Genomic DNA, 24,968 nt, shown 5'->3' with positions numbered 1-24,968 from the left:
GGCCAGATGATGTAACGGTTTTAATGTACAGTACATGAGATTTTGGTTAAATGTTTATGATGTTATCTAAACCTTCATGGGTTGACATTGCATTTCACTACACCCGCAATAACATCTGTTGAATATGTGTATGTGACCAATATAATTTGATTTGATTTGATTGTGATAACATTCTTGAGGTGATCTGGAAAAACATTTTAATATACTGTTTGTTTGCTTCCGGCGCAAAGGAAGAGAACTCTGGACTTCGCAGAAAGGTAAGGGTGATCTTATCATGTTTAGTGTATACTACCATTCAAAGGTTTGGGGTCACTTAGAAATGTCCTTGTTTTCCATGAAAACAAACACGAAATTAGTTGCAAAATGAGTAATAAATATAGTCAAGACGTTGACAAGGTTAAAAATAATGATTTTTAATTTAAATAACAATTGTGTCCTTCAAACTTTGCTTTCATCAAAGAATCCTCCATTTGCAGCAATTACAGCCTTGCAGACCTTTGGCATTCTAGTTGTCAAATTGTTGAGGTAATCTGAAGAGATTTCACCCCATGCTTCCTGACGCACCTCCCACAAGTTAGATTGGCTTGATGGGCACTTCTTTTTGTAACAGTATTTTTTTTTATTGGAGTTTCACAATTTTCACCCATATTAAGAGATACAACAACAAAGACAAGGCAAAAAAACAGCACTCACTTACACATATCCATATGTATGCACGCACGTACACACACACACACCATTTCCCTCTCCCCGCTTCTCTCACCCCATCCCCCTCATTGCGTCTCTCAATACATACATTTTAAACAAACATAAACAGAAATAAAAAATAAAAAATAAACAAAAATTGAAAAAAAAAAAAAAAAGCTCAGTTTAAACCAAGAAGTTGGGTTCCCCACATGGAACGTACAGTGTAATTCTGAAATACATAGATCACCATTCTAAGAGAATCCTCGCAGCATAATAGCTGACACTTCAGGTTCTAGGTAATTTAGGTAAGGTTCCCATATTTTGTAGAACTGATCTGTCTTAGAATGCAATGTACATGTCAGATATTCCAGCGGCACCCATTCAAATAGTATCTTATGCCAATCTTTAATAGAGGGAACCTTATCACTAATCCACTGTAAAAGTATGTTTTTCCTCGCTGCGAAGGTGAGGATGTTGTAAAGCCTCCTCTTACCCACAGAAGTTACATGCCTACTAGGGAGACCTAACAGTAGAGAGACTGGGCCAATTCTAGATCGACCCCTAGGATCTTTTCAATTTCTTGCAGAACACCAGACCAATATCTTTGTATTTTGGTACATGACCATAAACAATGTGTTTAGGGTGCCTGTATCAGTTTTACATTTAAGACACTGAGGAGAGGAGGAAGAGGGGCTAAAAGCATGTCTGCGATTTGGGGATATATGCAATCGGTGTATTATTCTTAATTGAATTGCTCTAGTACGATTACATATAGATATTGTTTTTGCATATTTCCAAATGTCCTCCCACATCTCTTCGTCAATAGTAACAGACAGTTCTTTCTCTCACACTTGTTTCACCCTCTGTGTATCGACAGCAGAAAAGGGCCTTAAAGCGTCATAAAACAGACTTACAGACATTTTCCTTTGTGGGAAAAAAAGCATTATTTCAATGACAGACATATCAGGGTTGCCAATTAAGGTGGTGCTCTTCAGAATATAATGTCTTACTTGTAGGAAACGGAAAAAGTCCTGCTTTGGGAGTTGATATTTCTCGACCATCTGCTCAAATGACAATAAAATCTTATCCGCAAATAAGTCATTTAGTCTGCGTATGCCCTTATTAAGCCAAACGTTAAAGCCAGCATCCAGCAATCCTGGGGCAAAATCTGGGTTGTTAAGAATTGGGGTAAGAGCAGAGGTTAGTTTGGACCTTCCCAGGAAACGTTGAACTGACCTCCATACTTTGAGTGTGTTAAGTGTAATGGGGTTGTTACAATGATCTTTTACAGACTTGAAATTTGTGAAAAACAAAAGATCCTGTAAAGGGTATTTTGAAAGAGAAGTCTCAATGTCTAACCAAATAGAGGAGTCATCGTTTGTGATCCAGTCTGAAATATAACATAGGTGGGCACACCACTGATAGAACCTGATATTGGGCAGATCCAAGCCACCCATAGAACTTGGCAGCTGCAATATTGCCATCTTAAGTCTTGGCTTGCGTTTACTCCATATAAAGGAATTTAGCCATCCATTTACATCCTTTATTACCTTATTGGAGAGTAATACTGGGATCATTTGGATTGGGTAGAGTAGCCTAGGTAAAATGTTCATTTTCAAGAGGGATATTCTACTCAACCATGAAATCGGAAGAGAGTTCCAGCGCTCCAGATCCTGTCTTATTGTGTCGAACAAGGGAACAAAATTGGCTTTGTACATTTGTTGGAATTTAGGAGGTACAAATATACCCAGATACGTAAAACCTGAGAGAGACCATTTAAAAGGGAAGGGGGGAGAAGTATTAGGTACAGAGTGAAGGTTACGAAGTGGCATAGCCTCTGATTTAGTTAGGTTAATCTTGTAGCCTGAGAATTCGCTGAATAACTCAATAATATTAATAAGAGATGTGATTGAAGTCTCGGGATTAGAAATGAATATCAGGACATCATCAGCATACAAGCTTATTTTATGGTGAACATCACTAATGAGCAGCCCCTGTATAGCAGGCGTTACCCTGATGGCCTCGGCCAGTGGTTCCATAACAAGTGCAAATAGGAGGGGGACAAAGGACAGCCCTGTCTGGTACCTCTGTGTATAGGTAAGCTATTTGACCGTAGTCCATTAGTAAGGACAGCAGCCTGAGGATCATCATATAAAACTTTCACCCATTTTATAAAGTTGTCCCCCAGACCAAATTTATTTAGAGCAAAGAATAGGTAAGACCACTCCACACGATCAAATGCTTTCTCAGAATCTAGGGAGAGCACAAGACCATCCATAGCACTTCGTTGGTAGACTTCAATTACATTAAGAAGCTGTCTGACATTGTTACATGACCTACGTACCTTAATGAAGCCAGTTTGGTCTCCTTTCACAATTAGTGGCAGTGAGTCCTCTAATCTTGTGGCTAGAATTTTAGAAAGCAATTTTCTATCCACATTCAGAAGGGAAATTGGTCTGTACGAGGAACAAGACTCCGGACATTTTCCCTTTTTGAGAATAAGTGATATGTTGGCTTCTCGCAGCGTTTGGGGGAGCTGGTCATTTGAAAATGAGTGGTTAAACATATCACGCAATGGCTCAAGGATCAGGCCATGGAACTCTTTATAGAACTCACTACAAAACCCATCCGGTCCTGGGGCCTTACCGTTTTGCAGATTCTTAATTGCGGACATTATCTCTTCCTCAGTAATAGGGGCATTAAGGAGAGACCTCTGTTCTTCGGAGATAGTAGGGAGCTCAATCTTAGAAAAGAAGTTCTCCATTAACTTGGGTGCGTCATTTGGCAGTTCTGAGGCATAAAGATTTGCATAAAATTTCTTAAATTAGTCATTTATCAATTTATTTTCATATAAATGACTGCCATCAGAATCAGTAATAGCCGCAATTGACTGTGAGTCAGCTCTCTTTTTAGCTAGGTACGCCAAGTACTTTCCTGGCTTATCGCCATGTTCATATAGCTTTTGCTTGACAAATCTCATTTTCTTTTCAGCGTCCTGTGTTAGGAGGGAGTCCAACGTTGATCTAATGACTGATATTTCCTTTAATAGGGCAGGAGTGGGAGTTTTAATGTAGTCCTTCTCTTTAGTTCCTAATTCACCCTCTAGTGTTTTTTGCTTTTCACGCTTTTTCCGCCTCTTAGTGGCTGCGTATGACATAATCAGACCCCTGGCGTACGCCTTACAGGTTTCCCAAAGGAGTGAGGGGTTATCTGTTGATTGAGAGTTAATAGATAAAAATGCTTTAAACTCTGTAATAAAATATGATGTGAATGTATGGTCTTTAAGAATGGTTGTATTCAACCTCCAATGTCTTGACTGATTGAATGCCCCGTTGAGTTTTATGTCCAGGATCACCTCCGCATGATCAGATATGACTATGCTTTCTATCCTAGCGGATAAAACCGACTGCAGCGACGTCCTGGGCATAAAAAAGTAGTCTATTCTAGTCTGACATCCATGAGGTCCAGAGAAAAAAGTGAACTCTCTGTTGGAGGGATGAAAAGCTCTCCAAACATCAGCATACCCCAGATCATCACAAATAGCTGTAAGTGACTTAGCTTGAGGAGAGAGTGAGGCTATACCACTGGGAAGCTTATCAATAAGGGGGTTCAACAAACAATTAAAATCTCCTCCAACCACTGCAGTGTCTGAGTTTAATTCTGAAAAGTCTAGAAGTACCTTAGTGAGGAAGTCAGGGGGTGGGCAGGGGGGAAGTAAATATTCATTATGGAAATGCTCTGCCCTTGTAAAGTACCATTAATTATAACAAAGCGACCCAATTTATCTTTCACACACTTCAAGACCTTAAGTGGTAGGTTCTTTTTCACAAGAATTGCTACACCTCTACTTCTGAATGTAAATGATGAGAAAAACACTTGACCAAACCTCCCCTTGTTGTAATTTCAGATGCTCCTTATCATTCAAATGAGTTTCTTGTAACAGAGCAATATCAATATTTTCTTTTTTCAAAAAGGACAGTACCTTCTTCCTTTTAATGGGGTTATGGCTCCCTCTAATGTTCCATGTACATACACGTAGTCTGTTACCTGCCATTGCGCTTTGACCATTCAATATCCAGACTGAATCCTACTGTAAAAATGGGGTGGTACCTTTTTCCATGTGTTGAACTCTCCTCTATCTCACTGAGCGTAAACAAACGATATGAACCCTGAACTCGAACTATACTAAACCCAAAAATTAAACATGAAAAGATCCAAAAGGGGGTTTTCCCACTAGCTAACATGCAGGGGATTTCAACTTTCCAATGTAGACTCTTAAGTCCGCATTGCCACTCAATAGCCTCATCCTTTATATATGTGGAAATTAAAATCAATAGAAGAAGATTGAGGCTCTTCCACCTAAAACCAAGCCTGGGCACCAATATAGGTTCACACATATCTCAGTCTGAGCTACGGCGGCAGTTACTTTAGCAAGAAAAATAATAACGATACGAATATTACTGAACAGGAGCACATGAGAACTTACACCACTGTTTCATGATCAGATAAAAAATAAGATAAGACGTTATCCAATGCTGCGGAGGTGCAGCTTAAGGTTATTTACCTGAGAGAGTCAATAAACGCAGCAGCCTCTTCAGATGTGTAGAGTTTTTTAGGCGATCCGTTGACCATAATCTTCAATGTGGCCGGGTACAGCAGTGCGTAGTCGATCTTCATTCTCTTGAGTCGAGCCTTCACCTCATCAAACGCTTTGCGCCTTCGTACAACCGCTGTGGAATAATCATTGAAGAATGAGACCTTTGGACCTTTACGTTGACTACCGTCAGAACCGATGTTTCTAGCCGCATCCATGACGCGCTGCTTGTCGGTAAAGTTGTGGAACTTTATAACCACTGGTCGTGGGCGCTGATTGGGACCGGGTATCGGTGCTTGAGAGCGATGTGCTCTGTCTAGCTTCACACGACCAGCCTTAGTGTCCATTTGTAGGTAGCCAGGGATCCATTCCTCAAAAAGATTTACTGAACGTGTCCCTTCAGAATTTTCCGGGAGTCCCACAACACGTATATTGCATCTGCGTCCTCGATTATCCAAGTCGTCAATGTGCTCCGCCATTTCGCGCACCTGTTTCTCAAGTGCTTTTATCTTAGTGTCCATGGATGTAGTTGAAGTTTCCACAGTAGCAATTCTTCCTTCCGCCTCATCAACACGTTTGACAACCCTCTGTAGTTCAGCTGAATGGCCTGCTATTGCTTCCAGGACCGTTCTTATCTTAACATCGATCACTTTAGTAATGTTATCCGTCATCCTTTGAATCACCAGGTCCATTGTGCCTGGATCCGCAATGTTGTTAGATTCGCTAACATTAGCTAGCTCCTCCTGCGCATCTACATGGATGGCGGTTTTGGTTGACTTCTTAGTAGCTCTGTTGGGAATGTTGTCGGAGATTTTTGAGAAATAGTCGCCAAGACTCATTGTAGGGTAACTTATTTAGCCAATTCTACCACTTTTTCAAGCTAGGAGATTAATGTAAGAATATACATTTACGAATACCGCGTGAGCTCGCTGAAACACCGTGTTCTCTCTACAGCGCCATTTTGTTCCCCTCGATGGGCACTTCTTACGTACCATACGGTCAAGCTGCTCCCACAACAGCTCAATAGGGTTGAGATCCTGTGACTGTGCTGGCCGCTCCATTATAGACAGACTACCAGCTGACTGCTACTTTCCTAAATAGTTATTGCATAGTTTGGAGCTGTGTTTTGGATCATTGTCCTGTTGTAGGAGGAATTGGCTCCAATTAAGCAGGGTATGGCATGGTGTTGCAAAATTAAGTGATAGCCTTCCTTCTTCAAGATCCCTTTTACCCTGTACAAATCTCCCACTTTACCACTACCAAAGCACCCCCATACCATCACATTGCCTCCACCATGCTTGACAGATGGCGTCAAGCCATCTCATGAATGTTCTTTGTGATCCAAACACCTCAAACTTAGATTCGTCTGCCCGTAACACTTTCCAATCTTCCACTGTCCAATGTCTGTGTTCTTTTGCCCATCTTATAATTTTATTTTTATTGGCCAGTCTGATACTTTTATTGGCCAGTCTGATACTTTGTCAACCATTTTGAAAAGAAGGTTGACGACATCCGATCCTCGTTTGTTAAGTCAAACGACACCGCTGGTCCTGCTCACATAGCCCTACCCTACGCTTTGACCTCTTTCTCCCCTCTCTCTCCAGATGAAATCTTGCGACTTGTGACGGCCGGCCGCCCAACAACCTGCCCGCTTGACCCTATCCCCTCCTCTCTTCTCCAGACCATTTACGGAGACCTTCTCCCTTACCTCACCTCGCTCATCAACTCATCCTTGAAGGCTGGCTACATCCCTTCCGTCTTCAAGAGAGCGAGAGTTTCACCCCTTCTCAAAAAACCTACACTCGATCCCTCCGATGTCAACAACTACAGACCAGTATCCCTTCTTTCTTTCCTCTCCAAAACTCTTGAGCGTGCCGTCCTTGGCCAGCTCTCTTGCTATCTCTCTCAGAATGACCTTCTTGATCCAAATCAGTCAGGTTTCAAGACTGGTCATTCAACTGAGACTGCTCTTCTCTGTATCACGGAGGCTCTCCGCACTGCTAAAGCTAACTGTCTCTCCTCTGCTCTCATCCTTCTAGACCTATCTGCTGCCTTTGATACTGTGAACCATCAGATCCTCCTCTCCACCCTCTCCGAGTTGGGCATCTCTGGCGTGGCTCACTCTTGGATTGCGTCCTACCTGACAGGTCGCTCCTACCAGGTGGCATGGCGAGAATCCGTCTCCGCACCACGTGCTCTCACCACTGGTGTCCCCCAGGGCTCAGTTCTAGGCCCTCTCCTATTCTCGCTATACACCAAGTCACTTGGCTCTGTCATATCCTCACATGGTCTCTCCTATCATTGCTACGCAGACGACACACAATTAATCTTCTCCTTTCCCCCTTCTGATAACCAGGTGGTGAATCACATCTCTGCATGTCTGGCAGACATATCAGTGTGGATGACGGATCACCACCTCAAGCTGAACCTCGGCAAGACGGAGCTGCTCTTCCTCCCGGGGAAGGACTGCCCGTTCCATGATCTCGCCATCACGGTTGACAACTCCATTGTGTCCTCCTCCCAGAGTGCTAAGAGCCTTGGTGTGACCCTGGACAACACCCTGTCGTTCTCCGCTAACATCAAGGCGGTGACCCGATCCTGTAGGTTCATGCTCTACAACATTCGCAGAGTACAACCCTGCCTCACACAGGAAGCGGCGTAGGTCCTAATCCAGGCACTTGTCATCTCCCGTCTGGATTACTGCAACTCGCTGTTGGCGGGGCTCCCTGCCTGTGCCATCAAACCCCTACAACTCATCCAGAACGCCGCAGCCCGTCTGGTGTTCAACCTTCCCAAGTTCTCTCATGTCACCCCACTCCTCCGCACACTCCACTGGCTTCCAGTTGAAGCTCGCATCTGGTACAAGACCATGGTGCTTGCCTACGGAGCTGTGAGGGGAACGGCACCTCCGTACCTTCAGGCTCTGATCAGTCCCTACATCCAAAGAAGGGCACTGCGTTCATCCACCTCTGGCCTGCTCGCCTCCCTACCTCTGCGGAAGCACAGTTCCCGCTCAGCCCAGTCAAAACTGTTCGCTGCTCTGGCACCCCAATGGTGGAACAAGCTCCCTCACGACGCCAGGACAGCGGAGTCAATCACCACCTTCCAGAGACACCTGAAACCCCACCTCTTTAAGGAATACCTGGGATAGGATTAAGTAATCCTTCTAACCCCCCCCCAAAAAAGATATAGATGTACTATTGTAAAGTGGTTGTTCCACTGGATATCATAAGGTGAATGCACCAATTTGTAAGTCGCTCTGGATAAGAGCGTCTGCTAAATGACGTAAATGTAAATGTAAATATGGCTTTTTCTTTGCAACTCTGCCTAGAAGGACAGCATCCCAGAGTCGCCTCTTGACTGTTGATGTTGAGACTGGTGTTTTGCACGTACTATTTAATGAAGCTGCCAGTTGAGGACTTGTGGGGTGTCGGTTTCTCGAACTAGACACTCTAATGAACTTGTCCTCTTGCTCAGTTGTGCACCATGGCCTCCCTCTCCTCTTTCTATTCTGGTTAGAGCCAGTTTGCGCTGTTCTGTGAAGTGAGTAGTACACAGCGTTGCATGAGATCTTCAGTTTCTTGGCAATTTCTTACATGGAATAGCCTCCATTTCTCAGAACAAGAATAGACTGACGAGTTTCAGAAGAAATGTATTTGTTTCTGGCCATTTTGAGCCTGTAATTGAACCCACAAATGCTGATGCTCCAGATACTCAACTAGTCTAAAGAAGGCCAGTTTTAATCAGGACCGCAGTTTTCAGCTGTGCTAACATAATTGCAAAAGGATTTTCTAATGATCAATTAGCCTTTTAAAATAATAAACTTGGATTAGCTAACACAACGTGCCATTCGAACACAGGAGTGATGGTTGCTGATAATGGACCTCTGTACGCCTATGTAGATATTCCATTAAAAATCAGCCGTTTCCAGCTACAATAGTCATTTACAACATTAACAATGTCTACACTGTATTTCTGATCAATTTGATGTTATTTTAATGGACAAAAAATGTCATTTCTTTCAAAAACAAGGACATTTCTAAGTGACCCCAAACTTTTGAACGGTAGTGTATGTATGTGCTGCTTCTTAAACCAAAACCGTCTGTGAATTCAGCTTGGGGTGATGTTTCCCCTATGTACAGATCTAAACTCTTAGAAAAAGGGCTTCCAAAAGGGTTCTTCGGCTGTCCCCATAGGAAAATCCTTTTTGGTTCCAGGTAGAACCCTTTTGGGTTCAATGTAGAATCCCTCTGTGGAAAGGGTTCTACATCGAACCCAAAAAGGTTTTACCTGAAAGCAAAAGGGTTTTACCTGGAACTAAAAAGGGTTCTTCAAAGGGTTTTCCTATGGGACTGTTTTAGAACCCTTTTAGGTTCTAGATAGCACCTTTTTTGAGAAGCATCCAGCTGCAGATTATGCACGCTGACGCCACCTGGTCTGCGAATCGCAAAGCGCATGGTATTTTAATGTCTCAGTTGGCGCACAACCTGAACTCTCAACATGTTCCAGGGAGTCAGTGTGCTACACACATATACATCGGTAATCAGGCAAATTAAATAAATGTATTATGGATATTATGGATTTAACATGACTGGGAATACAGATATGCATCTGTTGGTCACAGATACCTTTGAAAAAAACACAATTTGCCTCATGCAGCGCGATACATCTCCTTCGCAAAGAGTTGATCAGGCTGTTGATTTGTGGCCTGTGGAATGTTGTCAGTGGACACGTGTGCCGAATACAACAGTGAAATGCTTACTTACAGGCTCTAACCAATAGTGCAAAATAGGTATTAGGTGAACAATAGGTAAGTAAAGAAATAAAAACAACAGTAAAAAGACAGTGAAAAACAGTTGCGAGGCTATATACAGTAGCGAGGCTATGAAAGTAGTGAGGCTACATACAGACACCTATTAATTAGGTATGTTCAGAGAACAGTCTATGACTGGGGTGGCTGGGGTCTTTGACAATTTTTAGGGCCTTCCTCTGACACCCTGGTACGGCAAGGCACTACAGAGGGTAGAGGTCCTGGATGGCAGGCATCTTAGCCCCAGTGATGTACTGGGCCGTACGCACTACCCTCTGTAGTGCCTTGCGGTCGGAGGCCGAGCAATTGCCGTACCAGGCAGTGATGCAACCAGTCAGGATGCTCTCGATGTTGCAGCTGTAGAACCTTTTGAGGATGTCAGGACCCATGACAAATCTTTTTAGTTTCCTGAGGGGGAATAGGCTTTGTCGTGCCCTCTTCACGACTGTCTTGGTGTGTTTGGACCATTCTAGTTTGATGGTGATGTGGACACCAAGGAACTTGAAGCTCTCAACCTGCTCCACTACAGCCGCGTCGATAAGAATGGGGGCGTACTCGGTCCTCCTTTTCCTGTAGTCCACAATCATCTCCTGTTCTCTGTTTGAATAGTGTTTAATTTAAGGAAATTCGCTGTTTTGCCCCGGGGCCCAAAATCCGGCCCTGCTAGTTCATCTCTTCCTCATTCATCCTTTGTCCATGTCTTCTTTATCTTTGGGTGGCATCCCCACATCTACTGTAATCTTTGTGAACAGGTCATGCTTTTCAACTGCGACAACTTTGCACTCGAGAGAGTTGAGGCCATCAGTATCCATCGTCTTTAACATATGAGCTATTCTCTTGAACCTGCAGGGCAAAATAATCAACTGTCATCAACATTTGGAGTATAGTTAGGGAACAGGTTGTAGTTCAAAACTTGAGGGGGAACTTAGTGAACGCAGTTGTTCTAAAGCTTTACCTCTGAGGATTGTCGTTGTTATTTTTGTCTCTTTCGTGATGGATCATCCGGCATTTTCCGACTACGCCGTCCGGACGAGAGATGGACATTCCTCTGTTATTCACCCTATGGAAATAAGACCAGTGAAAGGAATTTGATTAAATTGATTTTAAAAGGGAAAAAAATCACCCTTTTTTAAAAACAAAATGCTGGAGAGGATCTCCAGCACCACCGCAATGTCAACATAACATGAGACAACGGCAGGTTTCTATGTTTTGTAGTCGAAAAGATAAGTGTTAAGTGAAAGATGTGTTTCCAATGACATCATCCTGAGATACTGATGACATCATCCAGTGTGCATCATGTGATTTTATGAGCAGGCAAAAGTTAGTAAGGTCAAGAGTTACGATGTGGTACATGTTTATGAGGTTAAACATTTTCTTACCTGTTGAAAATGTCATCATCTTCACCACCCCAGCCCCAGTAGCTGCTCGGAAAGCCGTTGATTTTCACGATGCTGCTCCTTACTCATCGATGGGACACCGCCAAAGTACTGATTATAGGGTAAACTATGGATGAGACGAAGACAATCAAAAAATCGATATGCTCAATCAGATATACAGATATGCTAGCTATACTAGCAGCTGTGATAGCCAAGTGGTTGAGGCGTTGGACTTGATGGGCTCTCCGTTGGTGATCCACTGCAGCTCAGTGAGTAGATCATGGAGCTTGCAATGTCAGAATAGTGGGTTGGATTCCTGGGGCCAACAAAATCTATGCATCCATGACTAAGTCACTTTGGATAAAAGTGTTTGCTAAATGTCCTATATTATGATATATTATAGTTTCCTGTTCTGTCGTGCTGTGCCTCCGAAGGTATGAAATGAAGAAGTTTCAGGGATGTATTCAATCCGGGATGTATTCAAAGGAGCTATTGACATTTTTAATTTAGAACATTTCCTGTAAAAACATGCAAGATGAAAATGGACAAACTAAAGGGTGTGCAATGTGTAGGCCCACTGAGTGGACATTCTGAACCTTGTTTGGTTACATGTTCAGTATATGTATTGACCAGCAAACCCACTGCAGCCTACCTTACTAGCTCACTCTCCATCCCTGCTTTGGACAATTAATAACATGCGTGGTAAACCGTGGGGTGTTGGGTTGAGCTTGCAGAGATTGACACAGAGACAGGGAGGTTTTAGTCCGCAAAAAAAACGTTACAAAGAAAATTACTTGGGTTAGGCTCGGTCCTACTTCTCGACTGTGGCTTGGTGTTGGTCTCTCCCCCGTTCCCTCTCGCGGTGTTGCCACCGTGATCCTTTTATTTGGCCTCCACGGCTGGTTGGCACTTTCCTCTAACTATCCCCACTTAGAGCTGTCCGTGTCGGGGTGCCCAGCTCCCGTGTTCCCAGCAGAGGGAGCCAACGTCGCCTCACCTACCTCCCCTCTATTACCATCCCCGGGCTAGACCTCCACACATGACTCTCGTACTTTGCCCTTTTCCTTTATGGTTGATATTAACAATGAAAGGAGATGTTATCTGTCTCTCTCCTATTGTGTACCGCTGTTAAATACTGTAGCAAAATACAAAACAGGGAAAATAGGTACTTAGAACTACCAATTATTATAGATAGATAAATATTAAAGAAAAGGGTAAACAACACTGGACTGAACCCCCTAATTGTCAAACTAATATTAATGTACAACAATATAGAAGAGACATGACTAGAGGTTATGCAATATGGGTGTATATCCACTGCACGCTTCTTAGGTGTGTAACTAACATGACCAAGCTATTGAAATGTAAAACTATTAAAAATGTACGTTACACCATGTGATTTTACAGTACACAAACAAGCGTGTGCAATATAGAAGGGTGGTCAGTGGACATTCTGAACCTTGTTTGAAGTCAGTAGGTCACATGACCAAGGAGCTATTGAAATTTGAAATTTGGAAAAATTCCTGTAAAATCTTGTGAGATGAAAATGGACAAACTAAAGGGTGTGCAATATAGAAGGGTAATCAGTGGACATTCTGAACCTTGTTTGAAGTCAGTAGGTCATATGACCAATGAGCTATTGAAATTCAAAAATGTAAATAAATCATTTAAAATAGTGTGAGATGTAAATCAACAACAAAAAAGTGTGTGCAATGTGTGTCTATGCCATCGGGTTAGCTACAACCCATTTTGAAAGTTTTAGGAGTAATGGTTAAAGTTGAAAAATTTGATTTGTCAGTATGTTGAAGGTCCCTAACTGCTGTTGGTGGACGTAAGGAAAACTACAGGTGAATATCCGTCGAATATCCAACCTGAAACTGTCGGTGAGAGGTCTATCTGTGATAACGCACTGCTCTGCTTTCTTGACATCACAATCAACTGAACAAGTCTTACAAGACCTACTTTTATCACACCTAGACTTTTATCACAACCAGTTATATGGTCAAGTTCCAATTTGTGAGGTGACGGGGGAAAGACTGACCATACAGACTGAGACTGACCATACATACATACTACAGCATAGTGATGGTAAGTCGTATGTTTGTTCCCGACTGATTTGTATGCTGCAGAAACAAGGAAGTGATCATTCATGTAACAGGTACTGAATAGGGTTTGAATGTAAAGAAGCATGTAAGTGATCATTCATACAGGTACTGAATAGGGTTTGAATGTAAAGAAGCATGGAAGGGATCATGTCACAGGTAGTGAACAGGTTTTGAATGTAAAGAAGCATGGAAGGGATCATGTCACGGGTATTGAACAGGTTTTGAATGTAAAGAAGCATGGAAGTGATCATGTAGTGAATGTAGTAGTGAATGTACAGAATCACAGAAAACAAGTGTGTTATCAACTGGTGTTTTTAGAAACATATATAAGTAACCAAACCAATAGTTGCTTTTAGATTGTGATTAAGACCTTTCACACAGTTTCAAACATGGGAAACATTTCCGCAAAAAATATATTAAACCATAATCATCTCAAATATCTTAGCCGAAAATGAAAGAAGAAACCATATAAAAAATACGCATTAACTATATGCATATTCATACAACTTATATACACATTTAAACCAAGTAGTTCTCCCTTACAGAATTACACAAAGACAACTCATTACAAATGATATACAAAATAACTTCCTCGTCCCACACGCCTTCCCTTTTGTACTGCCATTAAAAGTCAAACATGTTGATCAAACATTTTGATCCACTCTGATATTTATGAGGTCTTGTTGTGCCATCCTATTTATCCAAGTGCTATCCATTGGTTTCCACAATAAATACACGTGTTCCGGAGAATTCAGAGCATTCTCGGTACTGCATTCCATGGTTCCGCTGTGCTTTCTCTGCCCACCACCTTGTGATAAGTGATGTGCAAAACAACTACTAACATTCATCAACTTTCACTGAGTTTTCCCCACATCTACAGTGATTTTCGTGAACAGAGCATCCTTTTCCACTTTGACGACTTCGTACTTGAGAGAGCTGATCCCATCGGTATTTATCGTCAGTCTCGTGCGTTGTATTCTGTCAAACCTGCGATGCAAAGGAAACGACTTATCAGTCTACTATCCTCATATGAAGATATTTGGGATGCACTGATATGTCAATTCTGGGGCCATACAATAGCCAATATTTTCTTGGCTGTGATGGCTGAGTAACAATGCTGATGCTATCATAAAGAAATAAAAACTTTCCCCTTAAAATCTAAATGATCTTTTTAAAGATACAACATTGTGGGGAACATGTTGAATGTGGTTGTTCTAATCTAAAGCTTTACCTCTGAGGATTTGGGTTGTTCAGTTTGTCTCTCTCGTGACGGATCATCCGGCATTTCCCGACCTCGCCATCTGGACGAGAGATGGACATTCCTCTGGAGCTCACCCTGTGGAAATCAGAGTTTATTATTATAATGGACTTTGCATACACGTTGGAAATACTGTGGAATTTAGTGTTGGGGTCAATTGTAATTCAATTCAGGAAGTGATTTAAGTAAAAAATGTGACAATTTTTTTAGGAAATAGCTTCTCCTTTTCAGTTTATAAATTTTTTGGGGAAAAAAACCCTGCAATTTCAGTTTAGTTCATGAATTGACTGACCCTAACACCCTGGTGGATATATTGTGTTTTGCATGAACATTATACAATGCATCGGTAACATTAGAAAGTGATGATGTCCCCTTGCCAAGTCTGACTTTAATATAGGCTCATCTGTAATGCTTTAAAAGTCTGTTTGGGTTGGAATGCACTGTCTTGCCTGTTGAAAATGTCATCATCTTCACCACCCCAGCCCCAGTAGTTGTTGGGAAAGCCGTTGATTTTAAGGAACTGCTCCTTACTTAACGCTGAGACACCACCAAAGTACTGGTTATAGGGCAACCTATGGATGAGACAAAGACAAAATATTTCTAACCTGGCCCATACAAAGAGCCAAGTAATGAAAAGGGTAGGCTAAGCATAAGTAGATATACTTGTTTACAACTCTTCTAGCTATGTACTCATAGTATGAATTGAGGAAGAGTCCCAATTAAACAAAATGATGATGATGCATTAGAAAGAAGTTGTCGGTTGAGTTTTGTGCCGTACTTGAAGCCAAACTTGTCCATGGAGACAGACAGGTGTCTGGGCTGGCTGAAGCATTTGTAGGTGTTGTGGTCATCCATGGGGATGATGTCCACGTCACTGAACACAAAGCAGTCGTAGTCATACTCTTTCAGGGCCTCAGCATAGCCAATGTTCATCAGCTTGGCCCTGTTGAATGTGTTGTCTCCATCCTAATGAAGAAATGACAGTAATTTTCAAAACATCGGTCACGCTAAATTATTTGCCAAATATTCACTTATAATTGAATAAAGTTTGTCCTTAGAAAAGGTTTAATTCATCAAAAATGGTATTTGAAAAAAGTTCCAGTATATGCAAATTGATTTCAAGTTGGTTTACTCTTACATTTTACATTTGAGTCATTTAGCAGCCGCTCTTATCCAGAGCGACTACAGTTATCTAGGTGGGACAACCACATCACAGGCATAGAACGTTTTTTTTTCTTCTTAGCTGTCACAGATCTTCCATTGTTGGGTAAACTATTTAAAGATTTACTGAGAAGGGGCTCCCGAGTGGCGCAGCTGTCTAAGGCACTGCATCTCAGTGCTAAAGGTGTCACTACAGACCCTGGTTTGATTCCAGGCTGTATCACAACTGGCTGTGATTGGGAGTCCCATAGGGCAGTGTGCAATTGTCCCAGCATCGTCCGGTTTAGGGTTAGGCCGGGTTAGGCCATCGTTGTAAATAAGAATGTGTTCTTAACCGACTTCCCTAGTTAAATAAATAAAAAAAGCAAGCAGACCAGTTTTCTAAGTCACTGACAGCCTGAAGATCTACTGAGCTGCAACGCACATTCAAGCCAGTTCTCTTTCCCAACAGCCAGCTAACTTCACATTGTCATTAGCATATGAGCAAAGTACTAGAAAAAAGGAAGGTCCGCACTCACTACTTTTTTCTTTTACAGATTACTTCAGGTCAACGCACCACCTTCTAAAAGACAGTCACTAGGGGCCCTCTTCTTGGACACAGATTAAGCCTAGTCCTGGTCTAAAAATAAATGTAGTCTCGGACTATGCTTAATGTGTGTCTGCGAAACCGGATCCTAGGAGCCCCAGACAGGTTTTGTCCTTATCTCATATGAGGAAAGTAAACAATATTTGCACAACCATCATGCAATACACTAAATAGAAAAAGCAAGGGACTTCCCCTTAAGAAATGTCAGAAAAGAACAGGAAGAACCTGTAGAAGTCATGTAAGGACACAGTTATTTCCTCTACACTGTTAATGTCATCTTCATAGGAGTAGGCTACTGTTCACTATCAATGTGTGGTAGTCATCAGCTGACAGTTAGGGCCGAAGTGATGATTCTGTCATCCAAATACACCACAAAAATGAAATAATATTGAATTTGATTATTTAAACAAAATAAATCTAAAGTTACAATTCTGAGCAACAGGTTGGTCAAAACAAGCTTTGTGATTGGTTGAGACGCGGTCTAAGCCATACTAAATGATCAGTTTAGCACGGGTAAGCCTATAATACAAAAATTGGCATCTTGCTTTCTGTTCCATCAGAGAAATCACTGCGCATCCACTGTACCATCAGCCCAGACAGGCCATTCATTAACTTGATTTCCACTATAAAAAGCATTTAGACATTATCTCCCGTGCTTCTAGCGTAACGCCTCAATCAGACCGACAGCGATTTACATCAATGCTGTGTAATATATTCTGTAGTCAAACTTTTCCCATTATGTAATCCAAAATTGTTACTCTATATGTGTGCAATAAAAGTTCAACATTCCCCTTTTGCTACTATTTCTGTCAAGTCTATGCATACAAGTTGATGCATACGTTGGATAAATCCAACGTATGCACAACACAGAACACAGAGCGCGAGGCAAACGCAGCGTTCCATTGGAAATGAATGTACTTCTGGTGTGCCAAAACGCAATGACGATGTCGGTCTGATCGAGGCATTACATTTGGATTGCAACCACGGGGGTTTGTACAAACGTTGCCGTCTTTCTCTCTGACATTTGTTTAAATTCTATCTCCACTGTCCCAACGAGGATTATCGTGTCAGGACGAGACAAACGAGACAAAATATTTTCTCAGCCCGTCAAAATCATGAATCAAACAAAATTAAATGCAGCTAGTTTGCGGTCTTTCCTGCTTCCGTTTGAAGTGACTGTGTTGCTGTGTAGTTGGCTAGCACCTCTGAACAGGGTCCTGACAGGAGAGCAAATGTTCTATGTCAGGGAAAATCATTGATATGGAACAAAAAGACTTCACGACTGGGTCACGGCTCTGGCAACCTAAACGGATAGAATGAACGACCAGCCGGCTTGGCTAGCAACCAAGATTTGTGTCAGGACTAGGCCTATATTTTCATTGAGGGATGAAATAGTAGCCTATGAATACATATCAAAATCAAGTGTTTTATCTAATTGGTAACCCGTTGTAGAAAAGCAATTGTTGACTCGAGGTTGTGCTAAACGACTTATTTATCACGACTGCGCTGATCTACGGCACTCGGATCCGCCTCGTACCTGTGATCGCAGCACAGCCGTGCTAAAAAAGCATGCCCTCTCATCTACAATTGCTTTAATCAGTTGCCTTTGTTTAATCTTCATAATTAGAGATACCTGCTATATCCTGAAGGCTACTATACCTGACCATTTTCATGCTTTAAAAGGGCAATCTGCAGTTGCTACATCCAATTTTGTACTTATAAATTAACGATAGATTGATTCTTGAAGAATATAACGTATAAATGCCTTTGAGCTTAGTTCAACTTTCATACCCCATCAGAACCCAAAATATAAGCTGGTTTTACTCCAATGTTTGTAAACATTGTAAATGCATAGCCTGAAAATATGCTTAAAACTATAATGTTGATGTCTTGGATGATCAGTCTTTGCATCAATAGCTCCATCTACGAATTTAAAAGTAATTACATTTCTCCAGGCCTTTTTTTTTTACTAAAACAGAGGCAGGGAGTCCGCTTTGTTATTGCTTCAACTGTGGATTGCCCCTTTAATGTAACATTTATTTATTTGTTTTTATCTATGGGAGAAAAAATAAGCAGTCCTCTGTCTCTTTATCATTACAAGTTAGGAAAGGCAGAGAGTTCATTGAGGTGATGGATGTGGTGGAAAGGAGGAAAGGTATGGAGGAAAGAGAAGAATAAAAAGAAAGAGAGAAGCTGTCAGCGGTATGCAGTCAAACAGCTTTGCCGCTCTATAGCGTGCCATTGACTCTTTTCTCTTCCAGTAGTGTAGGATTGGCGCTCATACTGCCATATCTGATTTCTAATTGGTTTACAAGACAATAACCTGTTCACAAAGACACAAAGACAGCAAGGTGCTGTGTCTGAAATCCTTTAACAATGACTAAATCTGTTGACTTAAACCAACAAACATTTGCCCACGGGAGAAACCATCCAACAGCAATACATGGACCTGAGTTACCACACAATCAGGAAATAGAGGCTGTCTGTCAACCATGTTTAGTTCCTCTTATCCTACCTACAGTAAGACATGTTGTCCTTTAAAACAATACATTAGAATAAACTCATACTTGATGACATCACATCAGGGATCATGGTTATTTGATTGAGACACTCCATGTTGCAAACTGTTTTGCAAACCGAAGGCTTCCATTTGTTCATCACGGTGACTTGGCTGTGCCCTCTGATTATCTGTGAGAAACACAGCAGGACAGCTGGTGGTTTATAGATAGTGAGTATAAACTTCAACTCACAGCTGAACCATGTCTGTGTTTAAAGAACAGGCCTGGGCTTGTGTGGAAGGGCGCTGGGGCTGGAGAGCTGGGGGGCTGGAGCTGGATGTCTGTCTATCTCCTGTTTCAGTGTCTCTCTCAGTGTCTCTCTCAGAGCTCTCTTAGTTTCTCACAAATGTCGCACTTCTTACAAATCTATCATTTCGTAGTTCCGTACATTTACGTTTCCTCTTCTTTCGTCCCTCTTACATTTTCTGTAGGAAGCGAGGGTGAAGGACTGCAGGAGAGGACACAAGGAATCAAGGATAGGCTATTGAGATTCAGCGTCGGTTTAAAGACCCTGAGTAATGATTTGTAACTGTGAGGGGGGGATGTTGCGACACACTTCACTAGGGTAGGGGGCAGCATTCGGAATTTTGGATGAAAAGCGTGCCCAAATTAAACTGCCTGCTACTCAGGCCCAGAAGCTAGGATATGCATGTAGTTAGTAGATTCGGATAGAAAACACTCCAAAGTTTCCAAAACTGTTAACATAATGTCTGTAAGTATAACAGAACTGATATGGCAGTCGAAAACCTGAGGAAAATCCATCCAGGAAATACTATTATTTTGAAAGGCTGTTTTTCCATTGAAAGCCTATCCACCATACAAAGACTTAGGACCCAGTTCACTATCTCTATGGCTTCGTCCACATATGGCCAGTCTTTAGGCATTGTTTCAGGCTTTTACTCTGAAAAATGAGGGAGATGCAGCACTTTCAATGAGTGGACAGTGGAAATTTCCAGACATGAGTCCAGCGCGTGATTGGGAGCGCGCCTTTCTTGTTTTTCCTTTTCTATTGACGAAGCTTTTGTCCGGTTGAAATATTATTGATTATTTATGACAAAAACAACCTGAGGAATGATTTTAAACATCGTTTGACATGTTTCTACGAACTTTTATTGTACTATTTTGACTTTTCGTCTGGATGTTGAGAGCGTGCTTTGTGCCTTTGGATTACTGAACTAAACGCACCAACAAAACGGAGGTTTTTGGACATAAAGAGGGACATTATCGAACAAACAAACATTTATTGTGTAACATGGAGTCCTGGGAGTGCCACCAGATGAAGATCATCAAAGGTAACTGATTAATTTAATCGCTATTTCTGACTTTTGTGAGTCCTCTCCTTGGCTGGAAAATGTCTGTATGGTGTTTTGTGTCTAGGCGCTGTCCTAACATAATCACATGGTTTGCTTTCGCCGTAAAGCCTTTTTGAAATCTGACACAGCGGCTGGATTAACAAGATGTTTATCTTTCATCCTATGTATAACACTTGTATCTTTCATCAATGTTTATGATGAGTTTTTCTGTAATTTCATTTGGCTTTCTGCAGTTTCACCGGATGTTATTTGAGACAATGCATTACTGAACATAACGCGCCAATTTAATCTGAGGTTTTTGGACATGAAGAGGGACATTATCGAACAAAATGAACATTTATTGTGTAACATGGAGTCCTGGGAGTGCCACCAGATGAAGATCATCAAAGGATAGTAATTCATTTAATCGCTATTTCTGACTTTTGTGAGTCCTCTCCTTGGCTGGAAAATGTCTGTATGGTGTTTTGTGGCTAGGCGCTGTCCTAACATAATCGCATGGTGTGCTTTCGCCGTAAAGCCTTTTTGAAATCGGACACTGTGGTTGGATTAACAAGAAGTGTATCTTTAAAATGGTGTATAATACTTGTATGTTTGAGGAATTTTAATTATGGGATTTCTGTTGTTTGAATTTGGCGCCCTGCAATTTCACTGGCTGTTGTCGAGGTGGGACGCTAGTGTCCCACTGATACCAGAGAGGTTAACATTCTTCCTGTTATCTATAATGAAGGGTGGGAGGTTACTTGTGTGGAAAACTCTAGGCATGAATAAACAAATTTATGACAACTGAGTAGTCTTCTTTGTTCAGACAGACTCTGAAAGGCTAGTTCAGTGAATAGATGAAACCAGTCATGCATAGAGATTAGACTGGTTTCTCTGGCTTTACCTGATTGATGACATAGACACCATAGTCCAGCTGTTGGCGCTGAAGGATGGGATGGAGGTAGTGGAGCCAGAACTTGAGGTGCTCTTCACGATGGCGGAAGGGGATGATTAGAGCAACCTTCTGGAGGGCGACGCAGTCATGTGGTTTGTAGCGACCTCCTTCCTGCAGACCTGGGTTCTCCTTCCTCACTGTGTCCAAGCTGACAGGCGTAGAGAACTCCACCCTGAGAGGCCCAACTGCAGGTCAGGAGAAACAGATCTCTTGGGTCATAAACTCTCACACACCTCTTCCTGTTCCTTAACCACATTCACTTCCTTTTCACTTTCTGCCTTCACGCCTCCATCTCGCTCTCTCTTTGTTCAAAGTTTTCAGCCTTTGACCTCATGTAAAAAAAATAGAGCACACACACACACGCGCATGCATGCACACTCACAAACACAGGTGCACGCATGCACACACGCACACACACACGGACGCATCCCTTATTGCATCCCTTATTGATATCACAAGTATTTCACTACACACAAGCATTTCGCTACACTTGCAATAAAGGGAAAGGGGGATACCTAGTCAGTTGTACAACTGAATCCCTTCAACTGAAATGTGTCTTCTGCATTTAACCCAACCCCTCTGAAATAACATCTGCTAACCATGTGTACGTGATCCAATAAAATTTGATTTGACACACAGATACAACCAGAACCACAGGAAATGGTGCTGACTTAACGGATATCTCATGCTTGTCTCTTTGCAACAGGCAGTTCAGGGGTTAAGAGGAAATATGTGTTATCTCGTCCCCCCCAAAAAGTATGGTCTATGCTGCTGAAAGTATTTGCCCCGAGCCATGATTGAGCTGAACACAGAACATATAGTTATTTTCAGCAACAGAGAGCAAACTTCACAATGCAGCTCAGCTTAAACATGAAATAAATCGAAAGATCTTTCCTCATATTGACTTATAGTTAAAGCCAGGAAATATAGGCCTAATATGAGATACACAACTATATCATATATTTATAATTACATAATACAATGTTTGATGCAACTGTGCCAGGCTACAAAACATTAAGAACACCTGCTCTTTCCATGACATAGACTGAAAAGGTGAATCCAGGTGAAAGCTATGATCCCTTATCGATGTCACTTATGTGAAAGGGAGGAGACAGGTTAAAGCCTTGAGACAACTGAGACATGGATTGTGTATGTGTGCCATTCAGAGGGTGAATGGACATGACAACATTTTTTAGTGTCGAACGGGGTATGGTAGTAGGTGCCAGGCGCAAGAACTGCAACACTGCTGGGATTTTCATGCTCAACAGTTTCCTGTCACCCAGAGGAAATCCAGCCATTGGAGTCAGACACCTTGTAGAGTCAATGCCCTGACGAATTGAGGCTGTTCTGAGGGCAAATGGGGCGAAGGGGTTGCAACTCAATATTAGGAAGGTGTTCCTAATGTTTGGTGTACTCAGTGTATGTTTGGAGAAGATCCCAGAGAATGATCCCATGAATGTTATGGCTGATAATTATATATATTTCAAGGATATGCAGCATGCTCATTTCCTTGTTATTTTTGGCCAAACAGTTCGATTAAATATCAAAAGTTTTAATGTATTTCCTTGGGAGGCCAAACTATCTGGATTCAGGTTCCATGCTTGATTAGGGAAACAAATACAGTCCATATGTGCATGACAGAGGAATTGGAGAAAAAATCAGCATGGAAATAGCCTGCTAATGTGTTATAAAGAGTCCTTTTACATGTTTATAACAATTACATGTATAATGCAATATAATGCCATGTTTCTGCTGTGCATGTTTGATTAAATACCAGCCCTTGAATTAAAATTAATTGATCAAATCATAGCCTACTTACCCAGATGTGGAGACGTATCAGAACATTTTTCAAACTTATTCCACAAAGTAGTAGTAGTAGTAGTAGTAGTAGTAGTTGTAGTAGTAGTAGTAGTAGTTGTAGTAGTTGCATTGGGTAAATGTATATCCTGAAACTTCGGAGTTCGCAATATTACAACTCTGTTATTAAGGTCGTGTTGTCCATTATCTTGAAGTGTCACGGTAATTAAAGCTGTTTCATTTCGCGTCTGTGTCTTTATTTGTTTGTTTGCTGACAACCCATTCGAGTAACCCATTAAATAAAATAAAGCCACTAAGAGGTTAATAACACCTAAAACTACAACCACGGTGCAGCCTCTCTTCCGCAGCCTAAAGTTGAGAGATGAGTCGAGCATAATGCGGCTGTCATATGCCGAACTGTAGTGACAAATACATATCCGTTTACCCACCGACCGTATTGAAAAAGCAATTTAAAAATACTCTATTTTTTGGCACAAAACAGTATAGTTTCAAGCAAAAAGACAAGGTAAGATCATTTTTCTCCTCTACTGTGTGGCTGTGACCATCAGTTGTCGTAGGCTCCCGAGAGTGAATGAACTTTGTGTACTACACTTTTTGGCAGTAACATGACATTCAATGGACCTGTGGCTTCCTCTATAATAAAAGCCACAACGAGGAAATCATAGCCTACTAGGCAACTGCACTAGCAAACTATTCAATAAAATGCCCAAAACATAGTCATTATGTAGTACTTGCCTAGTAGTCTTTATTAATTTGCAAGTCCCTAGGCTGGGATATGTTTGAATTTGAATTTACTCCAGGAGAACGACCAGATAGATCCCTGTGAGGTAGGCTATTTTTTTCCTTAGAAAACGTTTTAGCCTATAGGGCTATTCTAATTGTTCTCTGACGCTATCGGCCTACATTTGAAAATAATTGGATTTAATAAAACTTTAAATTCAATACCAGCATAAGCGACGTATACACTACTTTATGTGTAAACCTTGATAATGTTTTATGAGAAGGGTTTATATATCAAATAAAATAAAATGTGTAGACCTTATCATGGAACGTTTACTTACAAGCCCTTAAACCAACAACGCAGTTGAAGAAATAGAGTTAATAAAATATTTACTAAATAAACTAAAGTTAAAAAAAAACATCTAATCAATCAAAAAGTAACACAAGAAATGTACATAACAATAATGAGGCTATGGGTACCGAGTCAATGTGTGGGGTACAGGTTAGTCGAGGTAATTTGTAAAGTGACTATGCATAGATTAACAGCGAGTAGCAGCAGTGTAAAAACAAAGGGGGGTCATGTAAATAGTCTGAGTGGCTATTTGATTTGTTGTTCAGCAGTATTATGGCTTGTGGGTAGAAGCTGTTAAGGAGCCTTTTGGTCCTAGACTTGGCGCTCCGGTACTGCTTGCTGTGCAGTAGCAGAGAGAACAGTCTATAACTTGGTTGACTGGAGTCTTTGACAATTTTTGCGGGCCTTCCTCTGACACCGCCTAATATATATGTCCTGGATGTCAGGAAACTTGGCCCCAGTGATGTACTGGGCTGTACGCACTACCCTCTGTAGTGCCTTATGGTCAGATGCCAAGCAGTTGCCATACCAGCCTGTGATGCAACCGGTCAGGATGTTGTCGATGGTGCAGCTGTAGAACGTTTTGAGGATCTAGGGACCCATGCCAAATCTTTTCAGTTTCCTGAGGGGAAAAGGTGTTGTTGTGCTCTCTTCACAACTGTCTTGGTGTGTTTGGACCATGATAGTTTGTTGGTG

The 24,968-nt window shown here is 41.6% G+C and overlaps 1 protein-coding gene and 1 pseudogene across 2 annotated transcripts; both read right to left on the bottom strand.

The window, feature by feature from the left end:
- Positions 1 to 10,427: 10,427 nt before the first annotated feature.
- Positions 10,428 to 12,139, bottom strand: LOC123744167 (beta-1,4-galactosyltransferase 1-like; annotated as a pseudogene).
- Positions 12,140 to 13,868: 1,729 nt separating this feature from the next.
- On the bottom strand, positions 13,869 to 23,792 carry LOC123744190 (beta-1,4-galactosyltransferase 1). 2 transcript variants are annotated; one of them, XM_045722700.1, is made up of 6 exons: positions 23,202 to 23,792; positions 21,332 to 21,567; positions 15,609 to 15,796; positions 15,280 to 15,402; positions 14,804 to 14,908; positions 13,869 to 14,559 (listed from the first exon to the last, which is right to left on the bottom strand). In XM_045722700.1, exons 1-6 carry the CDS (start codon positions 23,572 to 23,574, stop codon positions 14,427 to 14,429), a joined length of 1,158 nt encoding a protein of 385 aa, XP_045578656.1. In that variant the 5' UTR covers positions 23,575 to 23,792; the 3' UTR covers positions 13,869 to 14,426. The 2 variants fall into 2 exon arrangements, with proteins under 2 accessions (XP_045578656.1, XP_045578657.1); XM_045722701.1 differs by lacking the exons at positions 21,332 to 21,567; positions 23,202 to 23,792 and adding an exon at positions 16,510 to 18,519.
- Positions 23,793 to 24,968: the final 1,176 nt, after the last annotated feature.

The sequence above is a fragment of the Salmo salar genome, chromosome ssa08, assembly GCF_905237065.1.
Source record: "Salmo salar chromosome ssa08, Ssal_v3.1, whole genome shotgun sequence".
NCBI lineage: Eukaryota > Metazoa > Chordata > Actinopteri > Salmoniformes > Salmonidae > Salmo > Salmo salar.
The sequence above is the reverse complement of the archived record's forward strand: the minus strand, read 5'-3'. Positions and strand labels throughout refer to the sequence as shown.